Below are 22117 nucleotides of genomic sequence, written 5' to 3'. Positions count from 1 at the left end.
GAATATTGTTCATTTATTTGTTTGTCTATGTTATGCAATCTTTTTTTTTTTTGTAAGTACAACACCATTAATGTTGTACTGTTTAATTCTATTTTGTATTGTACTGTTGTTTAAATAAAGGTTTGAATGAAAAAAAAAGTATTTTCATTGGCATAATTCTAAGTTCATAAGAAAGCATTAGTTTGTTAGGAGATGTAATGACACACTAATAAATGTATATTTTGTGAGTGCAGCATATTTTTTCCTATTAAACTAAATAAAAAAACAAAACAAAAAACAAATAAAGACTAACTGTAAAATTGCAGTACTTTTAATTTAAGAGCATTTTTTTTTGCAACCTCGGTATTATTTATTGTGTGGGATTGTAAAAGCGGGACTCTTAAATATAAAGTTTTATTATGCAATTTTACTAGAAATCCAGCAGTTAAAAAAAATGCGGCGGCTCTTGGAGTTAATTGGTACTGCGCATCTACGCTGCATATTACGGTAAGCCGGTGAGACAAACAAAGGCACAGCCCAGTCCTAGCTCGCAACAGTGACGTCAGCGCGCCGCTGCGGTGCAGTGACGCGCGGCGATTGGGTGAGCGCGGAGCTAAAGTGTGCAGTAGAGTAAAAAGACAAGAGGCGGACAACAACAGCTGCGACCGTATGAAGCAAACTAAAGACACACTCGCACTTTTGAGGCTCACACGATAAAGATTCGGGTAAGGAGTCGTTTTTTGTGGAGTCATTTCCTTACAAACGCTGCTAGCTAAGGTTGGCCGGAGCAGCTTCCGCCCTTAAGGAACTTTCTTTTGTCCTCTTCAGTCAACAACAAAACAAGCGAGAGAGTGTGTTTACCGAAGAAGAAGGTGTATTGGTTAATTTAGCAACAGTCAAGTATCAAATCCTTATTAATAACACCAAATACAGGCCCGTGTTGTCAAAACAAGTCTGGTATCTTGTGGGTAGTTAAAGTGAAATACCTTTGGACCGGCCAGTATCAGAGGCATTAAAAAGAAAGATATAGCCCGCTGGGTGTGCTCTGTGGCTGTTCCACCGATACAATGAATTATCCCATTTTACGAGTCTTAGGTATATTTACACATAATTGGGTAATGTGTTATATGACAATAAAATTGCACACTTGCAATATAGCAACTTTTTTCAGTGCAGTCTTCTGTTAGAATAAGATGTAAATTTAAAAAAAATAATCAATTTATCATTGTGGGGTTTTTTTCTATATCTGCTTGAAAGGTCAAAGGCAGAGCAACGCCAGTATTAACCTGCTGCGGTCATAACAATATTGATCTGTTATGTGCATGCACTTAAGGACACACTGTCATTTCTTTAACCGTTTTTGTCGTTCATATTTCCAACACCACCCTATCTCTCCAGATGTCAGGATGGCTGCAAACTTCAAAATTTCAGACAGTGATTCAGAGGCATCAGAGGAGGTAGGGGAAGGAGAAAACCAACAGTCAGCAGGACAAGCTCAAGAAAGCAAGCCCCAGACGCTTTCCCTTCCTGTAACCAAAACGACAGGTAGGAACACAAAATAAATTGTCTGATATACGGTGGAATAGCCAACCCCTTTGGACCATATCAACACTTAAAATTGTGCATAATTAGATTTGTGGATTAGTGATAACTCCCCAGCTCACGCGTTCAGATGTGGTCACTTTGCACCCGGTTTCCAAAACAACAGCCAAGGCCACAATGCTTGAGGCTTTCAGGCGATCTCCCACAAACCAGAGGGTGACATCGCTGTGGCTTCCTCTTTCTGTTATGTACAGTTTGAATCACGAGGTAGAACTGGGGGGGAAGCAAGGGATGTCCTTATTACAGTATGATATTAATTTTGGTAAGCAAACAAAAAATAGACTTAAAACACACTTGCTGAAAAGCTGATTGGTTTGTTTGTGTCTTTTAGTACAACCCAACCAGTGGCACGCACTTGGCATGAGGGGTGCAATTATGCGAACAGATTAAAACACTGTTTTTTTTTGTATATGGTTGTAAACATGTTTATAGCTGCAGTATTTATTTTTTTTAACTGTACTTTAAGAGGGCAAGCTGTTGGGACTTGTGCACTGGCTTTACTGTTCAGCCCTGGATGTTGCACCTTGTTGTATGTTGTGGATTAACTGAGCAGAAGTTCTGATGGCAAAACATATATTGCAGCATACGTTACCACAGCCTGCTCTAGATGAGATCCCCCCCACCCCTTTATTTAGCCATTTCTTGGCTGTATCTGTAGAGAAGTTTAGAATATATCCTTTCTCCTTATTTTTCTTGAGATGCATTCTGGGGTGGGACATTAAAATGAGGTTGCGTTGTAAGCTAACCTGTTTTGCATTTTGAATTGCTTCATTCAAAGCACTATAGGAGGATGTTTTGGCTCTTTTTTTACCGTGCAGCTGAAAAGAGCCAAAATAACAGTGTACAATAACAGTCGCTGGTCGCAGAGACAACTAATGATTTAAATTCCTCTATTCCTACATTACTCTTTATTTCCTCCTTTCTATCTGCCTTACATTAAAACACTCTGAACCCATCTCACTTTTCCTTTTTCCATTTAGCTGCTGGAAGGCTCAGGGTGAACTCAGAGTCCCACACTTCCTCAATTGCCAGGGATGAGGAGCTCATGGCTAGAGGGGAGGATGAGGTCTGTACTCCCACAGAGGGAGACCCATTCAGGCGAAGGTCAAAGTCAGCTCCCCCTGCTCTGTGGGCTGCCAAGAAGTACGGCAGGCAGCTTCGACGAATGAGTGACGAGTTTGACAGCTTACTAGATAAAGGGGTAAGAATGGGAGTGAGTCAAGGCTTAAATTAGTTTTTTGGGGGAAAAAAGATGGTGATGATAGGTTGCTAACTTGACATTGTTCCTCTTTCACTGTGCAGGAGATGAAGGTCAAGAAGCTGCACCACTCTAAAACCTGGTGGAGCTATCTCTTTAGTCACCAAGAGACTGAAGGAGAGAACAACCATCTTGAAAACCACAACCAACGCACTGAGTAAGCACTGAGAGGACAAGGATACAAGGTCCGGAGGAGCGGATTGGGGAAACTGTAGCCGAGAGACAATATTTAAGATCAGAACAAGACTGAAGAGGATTTGGCTCGATCAAAAAGAGTGGGACGTGCAGTAAAAAGCAAAAAAGTACATGTTCAGTGAATCCCATCATAGTCATGCCATTTTATGTCATTGTTAACTACCTTTAAATAGAACTTTTGTACTCGTGTTGAGTGTGGTGTAAACAATGTTATTGGGAAGTCCACTGTGGAATTGAAAGGCAGTGATGAGGAGGAACTGCTGCCGGAATCCTGCAAAACGGATAAAAAGATGGGCCGAGAGAGGGGCTATAATCTCTTCTAAACACACAAACAAAGCCTTGTTTAGTCGTAGAAGAGACGCTCGGTTTAAAGACGCTTAGCATTACAGTTGTCTCTCACATTGACATTGCACGGTGTGCTGTGTATGGAGAGAGGAATAACACCTGACTACTGAAGGCCAAATTGAATGCTGTTAGATTTTTTTTTTCCTTCCTGCTTTCCTCATTTTCATGAGGAAATCTCCAGAAGCTGTTCGTGTTTGACTTGCACGCTCATATTGTGCCAAAACGATCTGCCAGCAACAGGAGACAGTACTTTTTTCTTTCTTTCTTTTTGGCATTCGGTTTAGGCCTCTTCTTAAACAACTGTACTCAACTATCATCTGCTTTATATCACAAATTTATCCCCAAAAAAAAAAAGGAAAAATCTTTTACAAGGACAATCTCTGATGCAGAAGTAATATCTTTTTTTGTAAAACTTCAGGGATAATAGCTGAGGGCGTTAAACAGTAAGGCACAATCCAATATGAATATGTTTTTAAAGCCTTGGACGAGCATAAACAAACAATTGAAATTTTTATGTGTAAATATTTTAACATTTTATGAAATGGTAAAGGGTGGGGAGGGGGTGAGTAAGATGGTTTAGCCAGATTTTATTAACGAGGTTACCGTGCTGTTAAGCTCGGCTAACCCAGCAATAGGCAGTGTACAATCCATGGCTGTTGTGATAAATGTTGCGTGCTGAGCTCTCGGTGCATGGGTGAATACAGAGTCCAGTCACATTAAAAATGAGGGATTTCCACTTGCTTTTTGCTTGAAGGATTTTCAGGAGAAATCACATCCTGATGTTTTTTGTTGTTTATTTTGTTTTTAATCAGTTTAAATGTGAGTTGATCACTTTGACCTGTAAGGGGATGTGATTAAAATGGGCTCATAAACTCTCATGCCTTAGCTTTAGAAGTGCTGATCTGATGCCAGCTTTGCTGGTGTTTTTTAGGCACGTAAGGCGCATAATATATATGCTTTATGGAAATTCTAACTAAGGGCAAAGATCAGCATTTCTGTGCAGCTCGGTAAACATGAGTGGGCTACTTGTGGCTTGTTTATAAATACGTGATTGCTGAAAATGATAGTGGGTTTGTTCAAGTTGTCTTATTCTTCCTTCCTCTCGACTTGTAGCGTTGAGTTGTGAAGTGCTCGGGTGTGCAGGCATTTATATGGTTTTCAAATTCAAAAATATATATATGCGTATATAAATATATATAGCTTGGTTTTTAATCAGAGAATTCCAGACAATCAAACGGTGGCAACTTTACCTGACACTCATCCTGTTCTACCATCCTTTTGGTCACATGTGTCTTGACTGGTCATTTGTCAAATTTAAACTACTTCCCATTATAAAAAAGGGATGAGGAGTTTTCTGATATCAGATTTCTAGAGACACGAGTGTTTAAGCAAGAAATAGCATTTTGCATTTTAACACGTTAGACCCATGTTATCCAATTGCAGGGAGTGCACACACAGTTTTGAGAACTCTGGGTCAGATTATAAAGCTTTACTCTGCTGAAAATAAAGATCAGATGGAATTTAAATGAATTTAATGTTGCAAAGAACTGCCTTGAACATGCTGTGACCTGTGACGGCGCATAGCCAGCCTCGTCTGTTTACCCAATTACAGCCTTAAACTTCACTGCTCGCTTTCACAAGTTACACTCAGAGGAAAAACAGAAAGCACAAAAATGTCCCGGTGCATTTACTGTCATGAGATTTTTAAGTGACACACGCGTACACTATAAAATGGCTGATGTGGAGTTTGGCAACTCTTTTTGACTTTAAACATCCGTGACAGTGAACACACCCCAAACCTGCCTGGGCACCTGGATTTTTTGCAACCATCCTTAGTATTACTTGAATCTGGAGATGTGTGTGTGGAGAAAATAAAAATTTAATATTACTTTTTTTTTCTTATTTTGGTTTCTTTTTCAGTTTTAATGACTTGTAAATGTATTTTCTCTACAACTGTGAAAACTCTGGTCTAAATAAATAATTTTAAGAGAGCTTTTAAAAGGTATTTTGTTCTTTTAATTGTCTTTACACAGGTTTAGAAGACCTTTGAGTTATGTTCAATGGAGATTTCTGGTTAGTCAAAGATATTAGGCAAAGGAAAGGCAAGAGATTATGAAGAATAAGGAGCAACAGTTAAACTGACAGATATGTAAAAGTTTTCGTTATCCAATAACAAAGGGAAAGGTTCTCACTAAGACATGGCTTATGGTTGACAATAAAGTCATGTGATGGGTGACGTTCCATAGATTTAGAGTTCATACCACAATAAGCTGTATTTTTGTCTTGAAATTAACAAAGTGTCGACACAAAACTTGTAACAGCTTTAAAAAAAAACAACCCAACCCCCCCCCCCCCCCCCCAAAAAAAAAAAACAAAAAAAACAACTACCACTGTAAAACTGAAGACAAAAAGGCATCATGGAGGACACAAGCTGGTGTTTCAGGCGACCCCTGACGGATCCCAGCAGTACTTCTGTCCACAGTCCAAAGCTGACAGTCTGTCCATGTCTGCGTCGCTCAGTGTAAAGTCAAAAAGTCTGGCGTTCTCCTGTATTCGGTCTGCGTTTGATGACTTTGGGAGCACAGCGACACCCTGCTGCACCGCCCACCGCAGCAGCACCTGAGGAGAGGGACAGAAGAACCTTAAAATGTTTGCAATAAAAACAAAGGTATACCCAAGATAGCAGAGCGAGTGGGCTCACTTGTGCGGGGGTGCGTTGGCACTGCTTTGCCACCTCCAGGACCACAGGGTCAGTAACCAGATCTCCTTGGCCTAAGGAGGAATATGCTTGGAAACAGACTCCATACTCCTCACAAACACTCTTCAGCTCTGCTTGGCACAGACGTGGGTGAAACTCTACCTGAAGAACACAAAATAAACCGTGAGATTTCAAACAGCTGCTAATGTCTTTCACTGTCCTCCATTCAAACTCCTGCACTGTACCTGTAGAACTGCAGGGGGGACTTTGCAGCTCTGCATTAGTTCTCTCATGTGAGCCACTGTATAGTTGGACACTCCAATGGCCTTCAGCTTCCCCTGGCCATGCAGCTCCTCCAGCGTGGCCCAACTCTGAGCTCGGTTTCCTGGGATCAAATATTTATTAGGACCTCATCTCTGCCGTTACTCAATGCCTGCTATGTTGCAGTGGAGGAATGAGAGAAGACAGCTTGAATGGGTTTTGTGCAGTTAGTGCAGCAATGAAATATAGATCACTCGAAACACCTGGAAAAAAAAAAAGTGGAGTCTACCTGGGTTGCTCTGATCAGCCACTGCTAGACCCTGCGTGCCAGGCCAGTGAATCAAATAGAGGTCAATGTAACCCAAGTCCAGCTGAGACAGGCTGTGAAGGGCACCTTCCATAGCCCGCTCACCCTGATCCTTAGGGCCCAGCTTACTGAAACACAGGAAGAGAAACAGGGATCTGAATGAGCAGCGCAACACCTCAAGTCAGCTTTAGAAGCCCCAATGTGTTCTCTTAGAAATCATGTGTCAACTTATGCTTTAGAAGCCTGTGCATCACCTGGTTATGAACACATCCTGTCTGGTCAAGCCATGCTTGTGCAGGAGCTCCCTCAGGGATCGGCCCATGTCGGCTTCATTCCGGTAGACGGCTGCACTATCAAAGGCCCGGTAACCCGCAGCCAGGGCGGCATCCACGGCGCGATACACTTCTTCAGAGCCGTGCAACTTGTAAGTCCCCAACCCCAGGAGGGGCATTTGAACCCCAGTATTCAGGGTAACAGAGGAGGTGGTGGTGGACGACATCCTGGACTGCAAGGCCCTTCTTTACTTTGCACCCTGTTAGGAATAACTGGTTTGCCAAGCTCTATCAAAGACGGATAGAGAAAGTGAGTTTAGCTGGTTTTCTGCTGCCCTTTGCCCCATTTTGTGTGTTACATCACTGGAAAATTGCTTGAAAGCACTTCCTTAAACTTGGTAACAATACAGATTTTATCTTGTTCCACTAGAGACTTTTTGGTGCTTCTCTAACGCAAAATAAGAAAGGCAAGCAACACGAAGATGTAAACTAACATCACTAATTTAGCTGGTCACAGTGTATGAAGACTATGACACTTTTAATAATTTCTGTAGGCAGACACGTGGACATTACAATGCAGGAAGGGGACGGTATACTCTAATATATAAACAATTTTACGTGAAAAATATTTCCACCCCACCTTTTTTTCACCTCAAGTGACTTCTTTAGGAAAGGCGGTGCATACACTGGCAGTGTCCTCTCAAAGAAATTACTAACAAGTTATAAAGCAAAGGTAACTTCCAGCATGAGCACAGTTTCCTACTACTAGCTACCATATGTGGTCAGCTGACAGTCACGTGACAGTTGGGTCGGTTTTCGCCGTCACCATAGTGACACCTGCTCTGACACTGTGGATTGGAAGAAGACGTGAGGGATCCAACGAATCACAGCAGCCCGAGCGGCCGGAAGGCGGGAATATATCCTGCTCAGCAAATCTCGAGACGAATCAGACGTTTGATTGACGGATACAGATTTAACTGTTCACGGTCTGCTTGAGGTCGGAGATAACCCAGTGAACGAGGTAGCGAATTCGAGGTCGCAATTTTAAGCATTAGACAATACGGTAATTAAAAAAAAACTAAAGCGAGAAAGAAATTTTGTTTTTCTAACATATGTAAGGACAGTACTGCATGTGAAATCTGCCCTGTATAGCTATCTGAACATTTTCTCCCTGCTGTATTTCCTATTGAATCCTCACTATAACAATGAATACATGAATTGGCTAATTTTCTCATTTTATTTCCTAAGCTCATTTAGGTCGACTATGCCGTTGCAGGCCTTCTCATTTCCTCTCCCAGAAACTCGATTCTTTAAAGCAGGGAGTTTCATCTACAAGTTCACGATCAGAGGAGGCTCCAGCTACAGGCAAGGCAGTGTTATACACAGTGTTTCGTACTCAGGCTCTAGTTTATATGTGTACAGCTCAGAAAAATGAAAGGAAGGCTTTTTAATCAGAGTATAGCTTAATATTAGCTAAACTTCAGCAATATTGATGTGGTCAGTTAAACAGCAGATGGGGTTGTTAATTAGTTTCAGCTGCTGCAGTGTTAATGGAATTAACTAAAGGTTCACAACAACTGGGCGACAATAAGACAACCCCCAACACAGCAACGGTGTTAGAGGGTGGACGTCACTGACATTTTTCCCCTCCTGATCGTTTGTCATTATTTTTTTTAACTAGTTTTGCATCTGGCTAGTATCACTGTCACTGCTGATAGCATGAGTTGATACCTGGACTCTACAAAAGTTTCACAGGTAGCGAGACTCCTCCAGGATGCCCCGACATTCTCGGGCTTGCATACAAGCACGTAGGGGCCATGCAAATTACTGGGTACCATTTTGAGTTGCTCCAATGAAATTTCGGCCCATTTTCAGAGTTTTTCGAGTTCAGTTACTCTCTAGGTTGATAATTTTCATTTTCAGGAAATTCTGCATGCTTTCATTCCTAATACACAACTCAGTCAATATCAGTATAGTTATCAAGCATCGTAGTCACAGTGAGAGATAACTGTAATGCTAAGCGCCTTTAAACCGAGCGTCTCTTTAGTCTTCTACTAAACAAGGCTTTGTTTGAGATCTGATGTGTTTTCAAAGTGTTCCTGTGATTTTTGTGATTAGTGCGTTTTGCCTCTCTTCAGTATAGAGAATGAACCAACGTCACATCCCCACATAAAAAAGCAGAAATAAACATGGTAACAGTCGAATCCTAATTGTGTGCTAGTGAAGACTTTCTTGTTTGCTCGTTTCTTAGTAGTCTTTCTCCAAACCAGAATGAGCTTTACTAGCATTTTCAGCTATGAAATAATTTAACTGTGTCTAAGCCTGAGACGATTCCACTTCCACGTGTATGTCTTCAAAGCAGAGCAAACCTGCAGCACAGCTTCAAATCAGTACACGCGCTGCAGAGAAAGTAAGGATTCAGGTTGCACCTACCTTTTTTCTTCTTGCCACGTGGGACATCCCTTTTCCTTTGATAGTCTAAGTTCTTTAAAGCACTGTAAAATGTTTTCAATCCCCAAATCAGTTGGGGAAACAGCTGTGCTTCAAGCTTTGATGATTTCCGTGCTTTTAATGCCACTCTTTATAAGGGTTTCTGTTATATATCACGATATATGATTCCTGGCAGTTATTTTGATCAGCAAAAGAGAAACATATCTCACTGGAGCTGTATGTCTATATTCCAGGATAATGCCCCATAATAAAAGTCTGAGTGATCCTTGATTCTGCCTTAAAGCTATTTTCTGTTATTTAAAATACAACATACATGTTTTTTTTACACATTTAAAGCCCTGCAGCACTTAACCGTTTCTATTTCTGTCAGGACAACTTTAATCAAAATATTCTTACCACAGTGTGTCATATTTGGTCGTACAGTATGGCTCTGCTCTGGTGTCCACCCATACTCTATCAAAGCAGCAGCAGCAGCAGCAGCAGAACCTCAGTGGTAACAGAGGGGGTGGAGGTGGGTTGCAAAGAAGCTTGCAGTCATCGAAAACTATTCATGCTGAAATGGTTTAAATAGCACAGTTCGTATGGGAATTCCAAGCAGGATGGCCAGGTTGATAAAAAGCCTTTAGTGACGCGATAGATATTATATTTAACTTTACTGCTTTTGTAATAAGTTGACAACTTCTTTAAGAGAGAAACTTTATGTGAGCATCAAATGGGTGTGTCTCAACAGCCAACAGGATGTTATGGGAGAAGTCGCCTTCAATCAGGAATTAGAGGTAATTGTGGATCCTTCTCAGCACCCATGTGTTCTTTCACACACTGTTCTTTTTTAGATCCTCTTTTCATGTTTGTGCCTCTTCTTCTCTGTTTTAAGGAAATTATTAGAACCGTTCTTGGCAACCTGGATGACCTTCAGCCCTTCTCCTCCACCCATTACATCATCTTTCCTTGTATCCTTCACCTCTGCATCATCTCTGCGTTTAAGCGCCTTTCATCCCTCAATTTGACCCATTATTTCTCTACCTATGCTACTAAACTGATATAATACAGTCCATAGGTATGTAATAAGGATCACAGAAGTCAAAATGTGAATGGTAGCTCCTGCCTGGTGTATTTTGTTAACTGCAGCTGTCAGATAAGAAACAGTGGGAGAGTGTGTGCAAACATGATGAGATGAATCTGAGCATCTACCCTTTCACTCTTATCCTCTACCTGGAGAAAAACATGCAGAACGGTGAGGGCAGCTGCACGTCTGCTGGATATCTTGCAGCTTTAAAGCTGACGTACTAACATAACACACTATAAAGTAAAGGAAGCTTCAACTAAACTGACTTTCACCTTTTTTTTTTTTTTAAATTATGTTTTAAGGACAGAATCTGGGAAGAGAGATTTAATTCGTCACCCTTATTTATCTTTTTGTGTCATCAAAAGCAAGATGCAAGCAGAGGCATGGACGAATACTTTATAGAGGTTTATCAGTTTTCTATTCTTTATTTTATGCCACCTTGTTGCTTCTCCTCTGTCCATCTCTTAAGGATGACTCCACTTCATCTGACAGATAAAATATGTCAAATGGCCCATAAAATATAACAATACATCATAACACAGCTATATTGTGCAATACCTAATATTAACTGTTTTCATTTAAAATTATGGCTCCAAAACAAAAAAATTCTTTCCCTGTTGGTTTACACCTGCCTTCTTTATAACTCATCTTTAAGACACGAGGAAATAAGGGAAGGAATCAAAGAGAGAAAATCTTGGGAAATGAGAACAATGATCAAGGATAGTGTTCAGGGATGATGATATCTCATGTCAGTTTATTTGTGTTCTTTCAGGGTCTCAATCAGTGGAGGTGAGTGGATTATTATGTTACTCACAAGAGTACACGAGAGAATGTTTACATTTTATATTCAAACTATTAAACAAAGAAATATATGTTGCTGTGGTTAGTGCCGAAAAGTTCTGCTCTGAACACATAGTTTAAAGTTAAAATCAGTGACTAGATGAAAGGTTGTATGATGTTTTCCTTATAATATAATAGAGTGCAATCAGGTAATACAACAGTACAGTCGAGCTGGGAAGTCATTGAAGCGTCTTTCTGTAGGAGAATGATGTAAGGCAGCACATCCCTTCCATTCCTGAGCCTCAGTTAAAGAGAGATTCACCACTAGAGGAGGCCATACTAAAGGACTTAATCAATGACACGGAGGCCGAAAACAGGGTGGCAGTGACTGGGTGAGTGTTCTCTCTCTACATACATCTCTCACAAACTGCATTTGCTCCATTTGTAACATTTAAAATTGTCTTTGAAAATGTAAAAATTGCATATCTTCAACACTCACCTGGTTCTCTTGTGACAAGTTTTATGCTAATGGAAAACAGCAGAAGTTGCACTTGGTTTGAAGTGAAATGGTGAGCTAGTTGAAGGTGGCGAGAGAGCAGACACATAGTTAGCTACTCCCCTAAGTTGGGCATAATAAACCCACCACATACTTTAACAGGCCAAATAAACGTGAGATGATGGGTGGTGGGAATGAACAAAGAAGTAGAAAAACGAACCGGCAGCAATACAAAGCTGTGGTACAACCTGGAATCGTCTTGGAAAGCGAAGATGGCACAACAGAAGAAGTGGACCGCCAAGTTCACAACGAGACACTCCGAGTTTGGCTTGCTACAATCGGTAGAGACATAAAAGACCTTACGCAAGAGCTAAAAACCGAACTAAGCACTTTGAAAGGCAAACTGAAAAGAGAGTTAAAAGAAGAAATTGGTGCTCTTCAGCAGAAACTTGAGCGCGAGCCAACTGAGCATGTAAACAAACTATAGACGTAGAAGGTGAGCCTCACTGAAGCCCGGATGCACATAGCAGATGGAGTTTTATCTTCAAAGCTGATGTTGGAAGCAGGAAAAATGAAAAAGCGTAACGATTTGAGTGAGTCTAACAAGGATCAAACTGTGATGGCTGGATTACTGGGTCAGAACGTCTCCAAAACTGCTGCTCTTGTAGGGTGTTTCCGTCTGCAATGGTCAGTATCTATTAAAGTGGTCCAAAGAAGAAACAGTGGTGAAACAGAGACAGGGTCATGAATGGCCAAGGTTCGTGGGGAGGCTGGCCTGTGTGGTACGATCCAACAGACGGGCTACTGTAGCTCAGATTGTGGGAAAAAGTTATTATTGGTTCTGATAGACAGTTGTCAGAATACACAGAGTATCACAGTTTGTTTGCATAACCACAGACCAGTCAGGGCAGAGCTTTAATCTCAATGTGTAACACACCGACGATGTGTCACACCCCTAGGTGTCACATAGTAACGAGAAAGGTACCCTTCCGTGTCCTTATCAAACGCTTTGTGTTGTCAATTGAATCCAATAGAAACATGCTGATAATTTGTCACAGTCATCGGTATGTTCCACGTTGGGATGAGAGCGTGTTGGTCAGGGTGTCCATGGTGGCCCCTGTCCACTACTGAAAGTACCAACAATGGGCATGTGAGGATCAGAACTAGACCACAGAGCATTAGGGCAAGTGGCACGGTCAGATTCCACAGCACACCTTCACGGGTCTGGTGAAGTCTGTGCCTCGACAGGTCAGGGCTGTTTTGGAACCCAAAGGGGGACAGATTTGACTGGACAATTTAAATCGGACCAACACAATAACAACAACAAAAAGCTGTCCAGTTCTGCTTCCTCTAAATTAGATCCAGCTCTAGATTTAAAACCAATGCAAACTGCAGAATAACATTGTTCTTATCCTGACTTCATGGATTAATCCGTTTGCTCCCTGTACATTTTATAATTGATTTTAAGATAATAATAACTTCTAAAGCACGCCCGGACCTGCCCTCTGCTTCATCTGAGTCAGTCACAGTGTTAGATCCACGGATGGAGCCTTTCCAAAGTCAAGTTTTCAGTCTGAAGGTCATCATCCTTTTTCAATTGGGGCCTTAGAAGAGGACATAAAGCTTGTAGAGTCAGTTCCTTTAAGGACTTGCTTTTTATGTGATGACATCTTTTTCTCACTTTTTTTCTATTGATTAACATATTTTAGTCTTCTGGTGTATTCCTTTTTTATTTAATCGTTATAATTATTATTGTTATGATGATTATTATTATATAGGATCGGCTCATAGCTGACATACTTTTGGCTATCTGGAGGACTGCACCAATGCACATCTTGTAGCTTCTGTATTGGCTCTGTGTACACGCAGAGCTCGACAAAGGGTCACCCAGTGGGGGCCTTAACCCTCGTTTAGATTTACTCTATTTCAGGTGAAATAAGGTGACTGAGTCACTGAGGTGACTGACATAGGTAAACTTTCTCGGAAAGAAGCCAGTGCATATTTTTGTGTTCTCCTTCGGAGTCCATTTATGTTGCTGTTATAAGACGATGCGAACAATAAGAGGACACTTGTTCATACAAGTATTATACACGCACAGTTTAGGGATCAAAATCAGTGTCCTTGCTCATAAAATCACTAAGTCATTCATTTTGACGACCACTTTGTTTCACACACACAAACGCACGCTTCAGTGGTTCTTGCAGTTATGAAACAGGCAAGAGGCGCCACCTCAATCACTCTGACAGTCAGATCAGTGGGGCGAAAATTATTATTTGAAATGTGTGCACACACATAAACAAGGTCTCGTGTTCCATCTAGTTTGTTTTAACTTATGTAAACAGAAGTGTCTCCTTTTTAAAACTCAGGAAACACACACACACCCTGCAAACGGCACAGCCTCAAGCTTCAGAACCAATTCACAGGAAATAAAATTTCACTGAGATTTTTAAGCCTAGTCTTGAAAGTAGAGATAGTGTCTGTCTCCCGAATCCAAACTGGAAGCTGGTTCCACAGAAGAGGGGCCTGAAAACTGAAGGCTCTGCCTCCCATTCTACTTTTAAATACTCTAGGAACAACAAGTAGGCCTGCAGAGCGAGAGCGAAGTGCTCTAATAGGGTGATATGGTACTACAAGGTCATTAAGATAAGATGGGGCCTGATTATTTAAGACCTTGTATGTGAGGAGCAGGATTTTGAATTCAATTCTGGATTTAACAGGAAGCCAATGAGGGGAAGCCAAAACAGGAGAAATATGCTCTCTCTTTCTAGTCCCTGTCAGCACTCTTGCTGCAGCATTTTGGATTAACTGAAGGAGGGAGTTTTTAGGACTTCCTGATAAAAATGAATTACATCTCTACTGTTTTCCTGTGAAGCAGGATCAGTTATAGTTAGGCTCTCAATTGTATTTTTAACACAAGCCACCATTGGTTCACTTTTCTCTTTTCTGGGCCTTGACTCTAAATGATGGTTATTTTCAAGCCTCTATGTATCTGGATTTAGAAGTTCTTGTTTTTTGCACACAAATCATATAAGCACTGCTGTTTTTAAGATTTCTGGCCAATCGGGAAGCTTTCTGAACCAGAAAGTTTCCTTAGTCACAAGAAAAAATGAATAGTTTAGTGCCCTTAAGGGCGCTTGTAGAGTTTCTTTGTACTTGCTCACTGACCTAATATAGTGTGGATGGCAGATTATGTTAGATCTAAAGATGTACAAGGATATTTCATGGAAGGTTGGCTTTTTTTTGACATGTACTATTTTGATAAGCAGACACTTGATCCAGTATAAGGAAGCAGTTAATGATGAAGCTTATGCGCAAATTTCATACACAACTGGCATTGTGTAGTTATTTGCTCACATGGCAAAGTACTTCCACTACATTTCTCCCACTGTAATCTACACACTTCCATGTGAGACCCTCGCTAACTCGGTTGTACTGGCTCCCATCAATTTCAGGGTCCACTTTAAGATGCTGTTTTTAACTTTTAGAACTCTGCATGGACAAGCACCAGCATCTTAAAGTGGACATTTACATCCATACATCCCTAGCAGGTGGTTGTGAACAGGGCCTGCCTGCTGTGAACTAAAGGAGGCAGAGCCTTTGCAACAGTGGTGTCATGGTCCTCGGTCGTTGACCCAGCATTTTGTGTTGCATTTTGGTGTCATCTTATGTTTTGTGTTAATTCTTATTTTATATTAGGGCTTAGGGTTTGGGTCTTGTGTTTAGTGCTTTAGTGTTCTCCCTCCTGTGATCTGTTCGTGTCCCTGAGTTTGTCTTTGTGAATTTCCTGTTTTACTTTGAAGGTCTGTTATCACTGTGTCAGCTTGTGTTTTCCTGTCGTCTTGTGAATTAGCATCTGCTGTGCTTCCCTCCTGTGTGCCATTACCTGATTACCTTTTGTGTGTACATATCGTGGGTGTCAGTCTGTGCTCCTTGTCGGTTTGTCTGTGTAACCTGTGTCATTCTGCGTCTTGTGGTCATCTCTACGCCACACTCTGATCTTCCTTCCCAGCTCTTCATCCCCTGCGTACCTCCTTACGTTTTCCCCGGCTGTGACTTTGTGAGTTATGGTTTTGTTATTATTAGTTTTCCCCAGTTTAGGTTCATGTTTAGTTCTGCCCTCGTCTTTTGTTACTGTAAACAACCTCACTCGCATCTCCACCACTGTCTGCAACTTGGGTCCTCATTCACTCCACCACGGCTGCTGCCCCAGCTGTGACAAGTGGCCCCAGACTCTGGAGATCTCTCACATTGAGCCTGAGATCTGTGGTGTCTTTTAAAAAGCACCAAAAAAAAAAACCTTTTTAAACTTGCTTTTGGCAAATAGTTGGTTCTTATTTTGCTCTTTTTTTGTGTGTATTTTATTTATTTCTTGTCATTGACCTAGCAGATTAAAGTTCTTGGACTAACATGTTTTAACAGTAGGTTCTTTATTTGGCCGGACTTGGGTGGTGCTTTCTGTGAAAATAGTAGAACCTACTTAGAGAATGACAAAAGCTCTGATAGTTTGCTGTTACTGTCACAGTGTCAGAGTTTTTAAGAACTGTGCAGACTAGTTACAGTTAGTAGAAATGTAAAAGAAACTAGATGATCTAATAAATGACCAAAGATCTGCCATCAACGATGTGATTCCGGGTTCTGACTTATGGTGATAGAAGTTAGCTAGTTGCCCAAGAAAAAAAATCCTTCAACAATCCCAAAATTTTATCCTGGGATCTGCAGGTAACTGTTGCAACTGTTGTGCCACCTTGCATGCGTCACCAATCACAAAGAAGCTGAACACAAATTTCAAAAGACCAGGCCTCAACGACAGAGATGTTTGCTGTAGTGAGACAGCTGCTCATCAGAAGAACCTCAAAGCAGCTGTAAAGGCCAGTTGAAATTTTGATTGCTTGTTCCTCTGCCTCAGGGACTGGGTCAGGTACTTGCATTCACTGATCGTACTACGGTTTGTGAATAATAGCAAAAGCATTTAAAGGTTATGTAAGGCCTTGTTTCTAAAAACTGAAGTAGACATGGAATTGGACTTTTTAACAACATCCTAAGCAAATACGCAAAGGACTGAATGCTGATAGATGGGCTAGATTTAAATCCTATTTTGAATCCTCAAATGTATCACCTTAATCTGTGGAGCCACTATTTGCTTGTTAAAATAAAAAAATCAAAGGCGAACATTTTCCATTTGATGACAAAGGTATCGATCTGTGGTGGCCGAGTGAGCATAACGCACACTTAAACGATCACACCAACACACTTAAATCAGGACAATTATTGCCGAGGCAACCAAAACTGACTGACAGATCTTCTTGTATTTATAATAAAGTTCCTCAGATACTTGAAAGTTGTCTGTGTCTAAATTACAGCAAGTTGGACTTGGTCAGTGAGCACTCTCAGGGAAAGACCAAAGAAGATCCAGGACACGTTGACAAGGTGATCCTTTCCAGTTCGACGTTTTACTCGTAACTTCTGATCGATTCTCACACTCTTCCGTGTAAAATTGAAGCGTCAGTCATTGTTTAGAGTTACGATTCCAACGCTTCAAACTCTAATGTCAGTCTTGTAACACCCTTTCATTTCCTCTCTGACACACACACTCTTGTAGCATCTTTGTCTTTATTGCAGCCCGAGGCTAACATTAGCGCAGACAGGTAGGATAACTAGTGTCATTAAGGTTAATAATAGCATTACATCAGACACAGAACTCTGTAATTGTGTGCATGTGAGAGAGTGGTGATGTGCTTTGGTTTAATTAGCAGTAAAATCCAAAATTACCCCTCTCTCCGTTCCTTTCTCGTTCATGCCCTTTCATCTAACCTGATCCTCTGTTTCTACATTTGTCCACTCTGTCTTTTTCCACCTCTCGCTTCTGTTCCTTTTTTTCCCCTTCAGCATTTGTTTCAAGTGGAAAAAATGATTTAAACTTGTTATGTCAGCCCTTTGAGTTATTATTGTCTTAACGCTGAGAAGGAAGTGTCGATACAAGTCTGCAAGCTTTAAAAAGAATTATGTTCGAACGTTGTGGTCTTGATGATGTTAATGTACATACGAGCTTTAAGAGAAGGATGGCAAACATTTTTATGAAATTAATTTCAATTTAAACTAATGTTGACTGCAAATTTGTGGTTATTTTAAGGCCGTAGTTTGCTTTTTACATGTAGTTTTAGTAACCCAGGACTTGTCTGTGAAGGTTCTCAGTCATCCAGGTCATCGTAGTCAAAGGAGCTTGCAAAGAAAAGTGTCTGGACTTCTTTAAGTTGCTTGAAGACGTTTCACCTCTCATCCGAGAAGCTTCTTCAGTTCTAAGGTCAAATGGTGGGGAGTCCCAGATTTAAACCTAGTGGGAGTATCCCCTCGCAGAGGGACAAAAGGACCCCCTGATGATCCTCTAATCGCCTGAGCCAAGGTGGGAAACTGGGCGTGGGTCCCAATCAGCCAGGGTTTCGGGTGTGTTCATTGTGAAACCTGGCCCCACCTTATCATGCGAATTCCTGAGGTCAGATGGCCCAGGATGTGAGTGGGCGTTAAGGCGTCTTGGGAGGGAACTCAAAACTGGATTATAGATGGCAGACAGTTGGTGTGGTAAACCACCGCCTCTGTTCAAAGATGGTCGCTCACAGTGGACATAGATGGCTTCTTTCACTCCTCTCTGTTCAAAAATTGGATGCCAATGTTCACATTTTGGACAGAGAGGACAGATGGTTTGAAAGAGGAGTGAAAGAAGCCATCTATGTCCACTGTGAGCGACCATCTTTGAACAGAGGCAGTGGTTTACCACACCAACTGTCTGCCATCTATAATCCAGTTTTGAGTTCCCTCCCCAGACGCCTTAACGCCCAGTCCCATCCTGGGCCATCTGATCTCAGGAATTCGCATGATAAGGTGGGGCCAGGTTTCACAATGAGCTCACCCGAAACTCTGGCTGATTGGGACCCACACCCAGTTTCACACCTTGGCTCAGGGGATTAGAAGATCATCAGGGGGTCCTTTTGTCCCTCTTTGGGGACGATACTCCCACTAGGTTTAAATCTGGGACTCTCCACCATTTGACCTTAGAACTGAAGAAGCTTCTAGGATGAGAGGTGAAACGTCTTCAAGCAACTTAAAGAAGTCCAGACGCTTTTCTTTGCAAGCTCCTTTGAATAACCCAGGACTTCACTTACTGAAAGAATTTTGTGGTCGCATTTGGCTGTTTCTGTTCACCGAAGCAGGCAAATGTGCACTTGCTGGTCACCTTATTACTGTTCAGTAAACCTTGCTACTATCAGTTTGGCTCAGCTTTTGCCTTCAGAACTACCTTAATTTCTCATTACACAGATTCAACAAGGTGCTGGAAAGATTCCTCAGAGATTTTTCTCTGAGTCTTTCACATGACAGCATCACATAGTTGCTACACATTTGTTTGCTGAACATCTGTGATGTAAGTCTCCTGTTCCGCCAGATCCCAAATCTACTCTATTGGATTGATCTGGTGACTGTGGAGGCCATACGAGTACAAAGAACTCATTGTCATGTTCAAGAAACCAGGTTGAGATGGTTTGAGCTTTGTGACGTGTTGCGTTATCATGCTGGGAGTAGGCATCAGACGATTGGCTCACTGTGGTTGTGTACCAATGGATGTGGTCAGCAACAGAATTCAGAGAGGCTGTGGCGTTTAAATAATGCTAAAGTAGTACTACGAGACCCAAAGAGTACCAATTGTGTACCACTAACACCAACTTGAGCCATTCATATAAGGCTGGAGGGATCTATACTTTTATGTTTTTACACCACATTCAGACCAAGTTGAATTTTGCTGCAGAAATCAGACTCATCAGACCAGACAACATTTTTCCAATCTTCAATTGTCCAGTTATGGTGACCTCATGAATTGTACCCTCAGTTTCCCATTATTAGCTTACAGGAGTGGTACCTGGTGGGGTCTTCTGCTGCTATAACCCATCTGTTTTAAGGTTCCACATGTTTAGCTTGAACTTCAGCAGGTTGTCTGGACCATGTCTTCACGTCTAAAGCCATTGAGCGATGCAATGTGATTGGTTGGTTACATATTTGAGTTAACAAGAGTTGAAAAAGTGCACATAACAAGTTGGCTGTTGAATGGACCACTGAAAACCTCATACTGGCTTAGTTAATGCATCTCTTCCTATGCCCTTTTGTGGCTCTGTCCTGGTCAATTCACATACTTGAACATTTTAGATTTGTTTTGGGGGTATTTGGGTTTTTTATGCTTTTTGGGGTTATATCACCATATGGGAAAAGTGGTGAAAACAAGTTATAGCAGGTGTGTGTTATTTATCTATATTTTCTTCTCTTTTTTAAATAAAAGCAGCCTGAGATAGTACTGCAGGAGCAGGGGACACCTGTGAGATCAGGATTTCTGAAGCAGCTGGCCAGGTCAGTATGACAGTGCAGTGCCAACACCATCAGTAGAGTTTTTCCTTGAATGCTGCAGGCAGACACAGCAGGGTAACAGTCAGACAGTTAATTGATTTTTTACACCCAGGGGAGAAACAAGAGCTGATTTGTACGGTCGATCTGCTGATAAAATAAGATGTCAAAGATTACAATGGGTTGGGAAGTCCCACTCTGCAGGAATGCTGTAATTCCTGTGCATGTAAGCACAGAAATTACAGTATTCCTGCGAAATGCCTGCTCACAGTCGCCCGATGTCCTTAGGCATATCAAGGACTGACATGAGCATGTTCTGAACGAGCATGCCAAACCATTTAACACGTCTTTTCGTGGTGGTAATGAAATACGGTAGCAGCTCTGTGGACTGAGCCCAAGAACCCTGTCTTAATGTTATCAAATGTGCATTTCGTTCACTGCAACAATCTCTAAAAGTCTTTGTTTTTTTTCTTTGCAGCCATGTCTTCCCTTTCTCATTGTTCGTCAAAGATCCAGAGAATTAGAAAAGCATTTCCTCAGTAATATTACCAACTGAATTGTTTATTGATATGATGCGTGTACAGTGAGTCAGTGATGAATGAGGTTCATAGGAGCACAAACTCACTCAACATTTATCACTTAATTCAAGGCTGAATTTAAAGTTAAGCTTAGGGATAGAGGTTGTGGTTAGGCATGTTATGTGACCGCTTAAGTTTATTTGTGCGTGGTTGTTAAGAAAAAAAAAAATAGAAAATTCACAGAAATTATTTTAAAGTTGCAGAATAGAAATTTATTGACATACAGTTTCATTACAAATTACACAGTGCATTGTTCCTCTTTTTCATTTCCAACATTCTTTGGTTTCATCAATAGATATTATTTACAAAATGACTTTAGTTCAGATTCTTAAATATAAATAAATTGTGTACATTCTTTGGTCTCATGACTGTGATTAGTGGTTACTACAAGAATGACATTCCTCATATATTTGAGCTTTACGTTGTTTCCAAAGACGGTATTTCAACTTTTTTGTTAATCGAAGTCAACAAAGACATGACTCAACTGTTTTATCGACTGCTATGTTTTCATTCATTTTATATTAAAGTCATTCTAAATCTGACTTTCGGTTCCTGCGAGTTTGATTATATCTGTGTCCTGACACTTGCTACTGAGTCACAAAGTGTGATGAAAGATGATTGAATTATGAAGTGTTTGCCAAGCCTCAAAGCCCCGAGGCAACACTATAAAAATGTTTAGTTTGTGTGCAGTGTGTGTGTGACAGAATGGTTTCTACAGCCTAAACTCAAAGCATGTCAATCAAGTTTCTCTTACATCACATTTTACACAAAAAAACTAACAGCACATTAAAAAGCGTGAATTTTTCATCCAGTAATAAAGTAGTTAGATCTGTAGCCAGAGAATTTACTGTCTACAATTTCAGGGTGTCGTGGTCATTAGTACGTTTAGTACTGCCGGGAGCTTTTCTATTTTGGATCTCTTGTTATTTCATTTCCTGTTATGCTCATTTTCGATCTTGGACTTTACTAGAGTAGCTTTGCATGAATCACATATCAGATTAATCTTTAATTATCTAATACTGAGCCTTGGTGCAGCCCCTCAGCTCTTCTGCTGTCAGAAATAAGTCGTTTTAGCTCCTCCCCCTCACCTCAGGCTCACTTTGTTCTGATTGGCTGTCTGTCTTAAACAAAAGATTTGAATTGTGTGCTATATATGTAAACTATATATATGTTTATAGCCAAAACTCTGTGCTTCTGATGACCATCCTTGGATGAGTTTAATTAATATGAGCGTCCACCACTAAAGCAAAGTATATATATTTCACAAAATTAAGGGAAAGCATAATAGGTCCACTTTAGTGAAGGAGGCCCTGCTATGAAAGTACCATATTACAATGTCAGTTAAAGTTAATTTTGTTCAAACAAGCCAAAATGGACAGAAAAAGAAAAGTTGTCAGTATTTTACTGCCTACACTGTAACCTGGTTTCTCATTGTGGTTAACATTAG

The 22117-nt window shown here is 40.9% G+C and overlaps 3 protein-coding genes across 5 annotated transcripts; 2 read left to right on the top strand and 1 right to left on the bottom strand.

Moving 5' to 3' along the window:
- Positions 1 to 539: 539 nt before the first annotated feature.
- On the top strand, positions 540 to 5384 carry badb (BCL2 associated agonist of cell death b). Its single transcript, XM_082526576.1, has 4 exons — positions 540 to 704; positions 1378 to 1524; positions 2562 to 2782; positions 2884 to 5384. The coding sequence occupies exons 2-4, from the start codon at positions 1386 to 1388 to the stop codon at positions 2998 to 3000; spliced, it is 477 nt and encodes a 158-aa protein (XP_082382702.1). The 5' UTR covers positions 540 to 704; positions 1378 to 1385; the 3' UTR covers positions 3001 to 5384.
- On the bottom strand, positions 5373 to 7800 carry LOC309702138 (putative oxidoreductase YtbE). Its single transcript, XM_082526572.1, has 6 exons — positions 7558 to 7800; positions 6900 to 7205; positions 6628 to 6773; positions 6323 to 6462; positions 6081 to 6239; positions 5373 to 5998 (listed from the first exon to the last, which is right to left on the bottom strand). The coding sequence occupies exons 2-6, from the start codon at positions 7142 to 7144 to the stop codon at positions 5819 to 5821; spliced, it is 870 nt and encodes a 289-aa protein (XP_082382698.1). The 5' UTR covers positions 7145 to 7205; positions 7558 to 7800; the 3' UTR covers positions 5373 to 5818.
- A 3-nt stretch (positions 7801 to 7803) lies between these two features.
- Positions 7804 to 21212, top strand: majin (membrane anchored junction protein). 3 transcript variants are annotated; one of them, XM_082526574.1, is made up of 10 exons: positions 7804 to 7938; positions 8166 to 8282; positions 10099 to 10144; positions 10243 to 10318; positions 10504 to 10602; positions 11207 to 11223; positions 11476 to 11606; positions 17071 to 17137; positions 20031 to 20098; positions 20571 to 21212. In XM_082526574.1, the coding sequence occupies exons 2-10, from the start codon at positions 8182 to 8184 to the stop codon at positions 20614 to 20616; spliced, it is 651 nt and encodes a 216-aa protein (XP_082382700.1). In that variant the 5' UTR covers positions 7804 to 7938; positions 8166 to 8181; the 3' UTR covers positions 20617 to 21212. The 3 variants fall into 3 exon arrangements, with proteins under 3 accessions (XP_082382700.1, XP_082382701.1, XP_082382699.1); XM_082526575.1 differs by having other exon boundaries at positions 7804 to 7980; positions 20034 to 20098; XM_082526573.1 differs by having other exon boundaries at positions 7804 to 7980.
- The last annotated feature ends 905 nt before the right edge of the window (positions 21213 to 22117 follow it).

Source organism: Aulonocara stuartgranti (assembly GCF_965226115.1).
Source record: "Aulonocara stuartgranti genome assembly, chromosome: 3".
NCBI lineage: Eukaryota > Metazoa > Chordata > Actinopteri > Cichliformes > Cichlidae > Aulonocara > Aulonocara stuartgranti.
The sequence above is the reverse complement of the archived record's forward strand: the minus strand, read 5'-3'. Positions and strand labels throughout refer to the sequence as shown.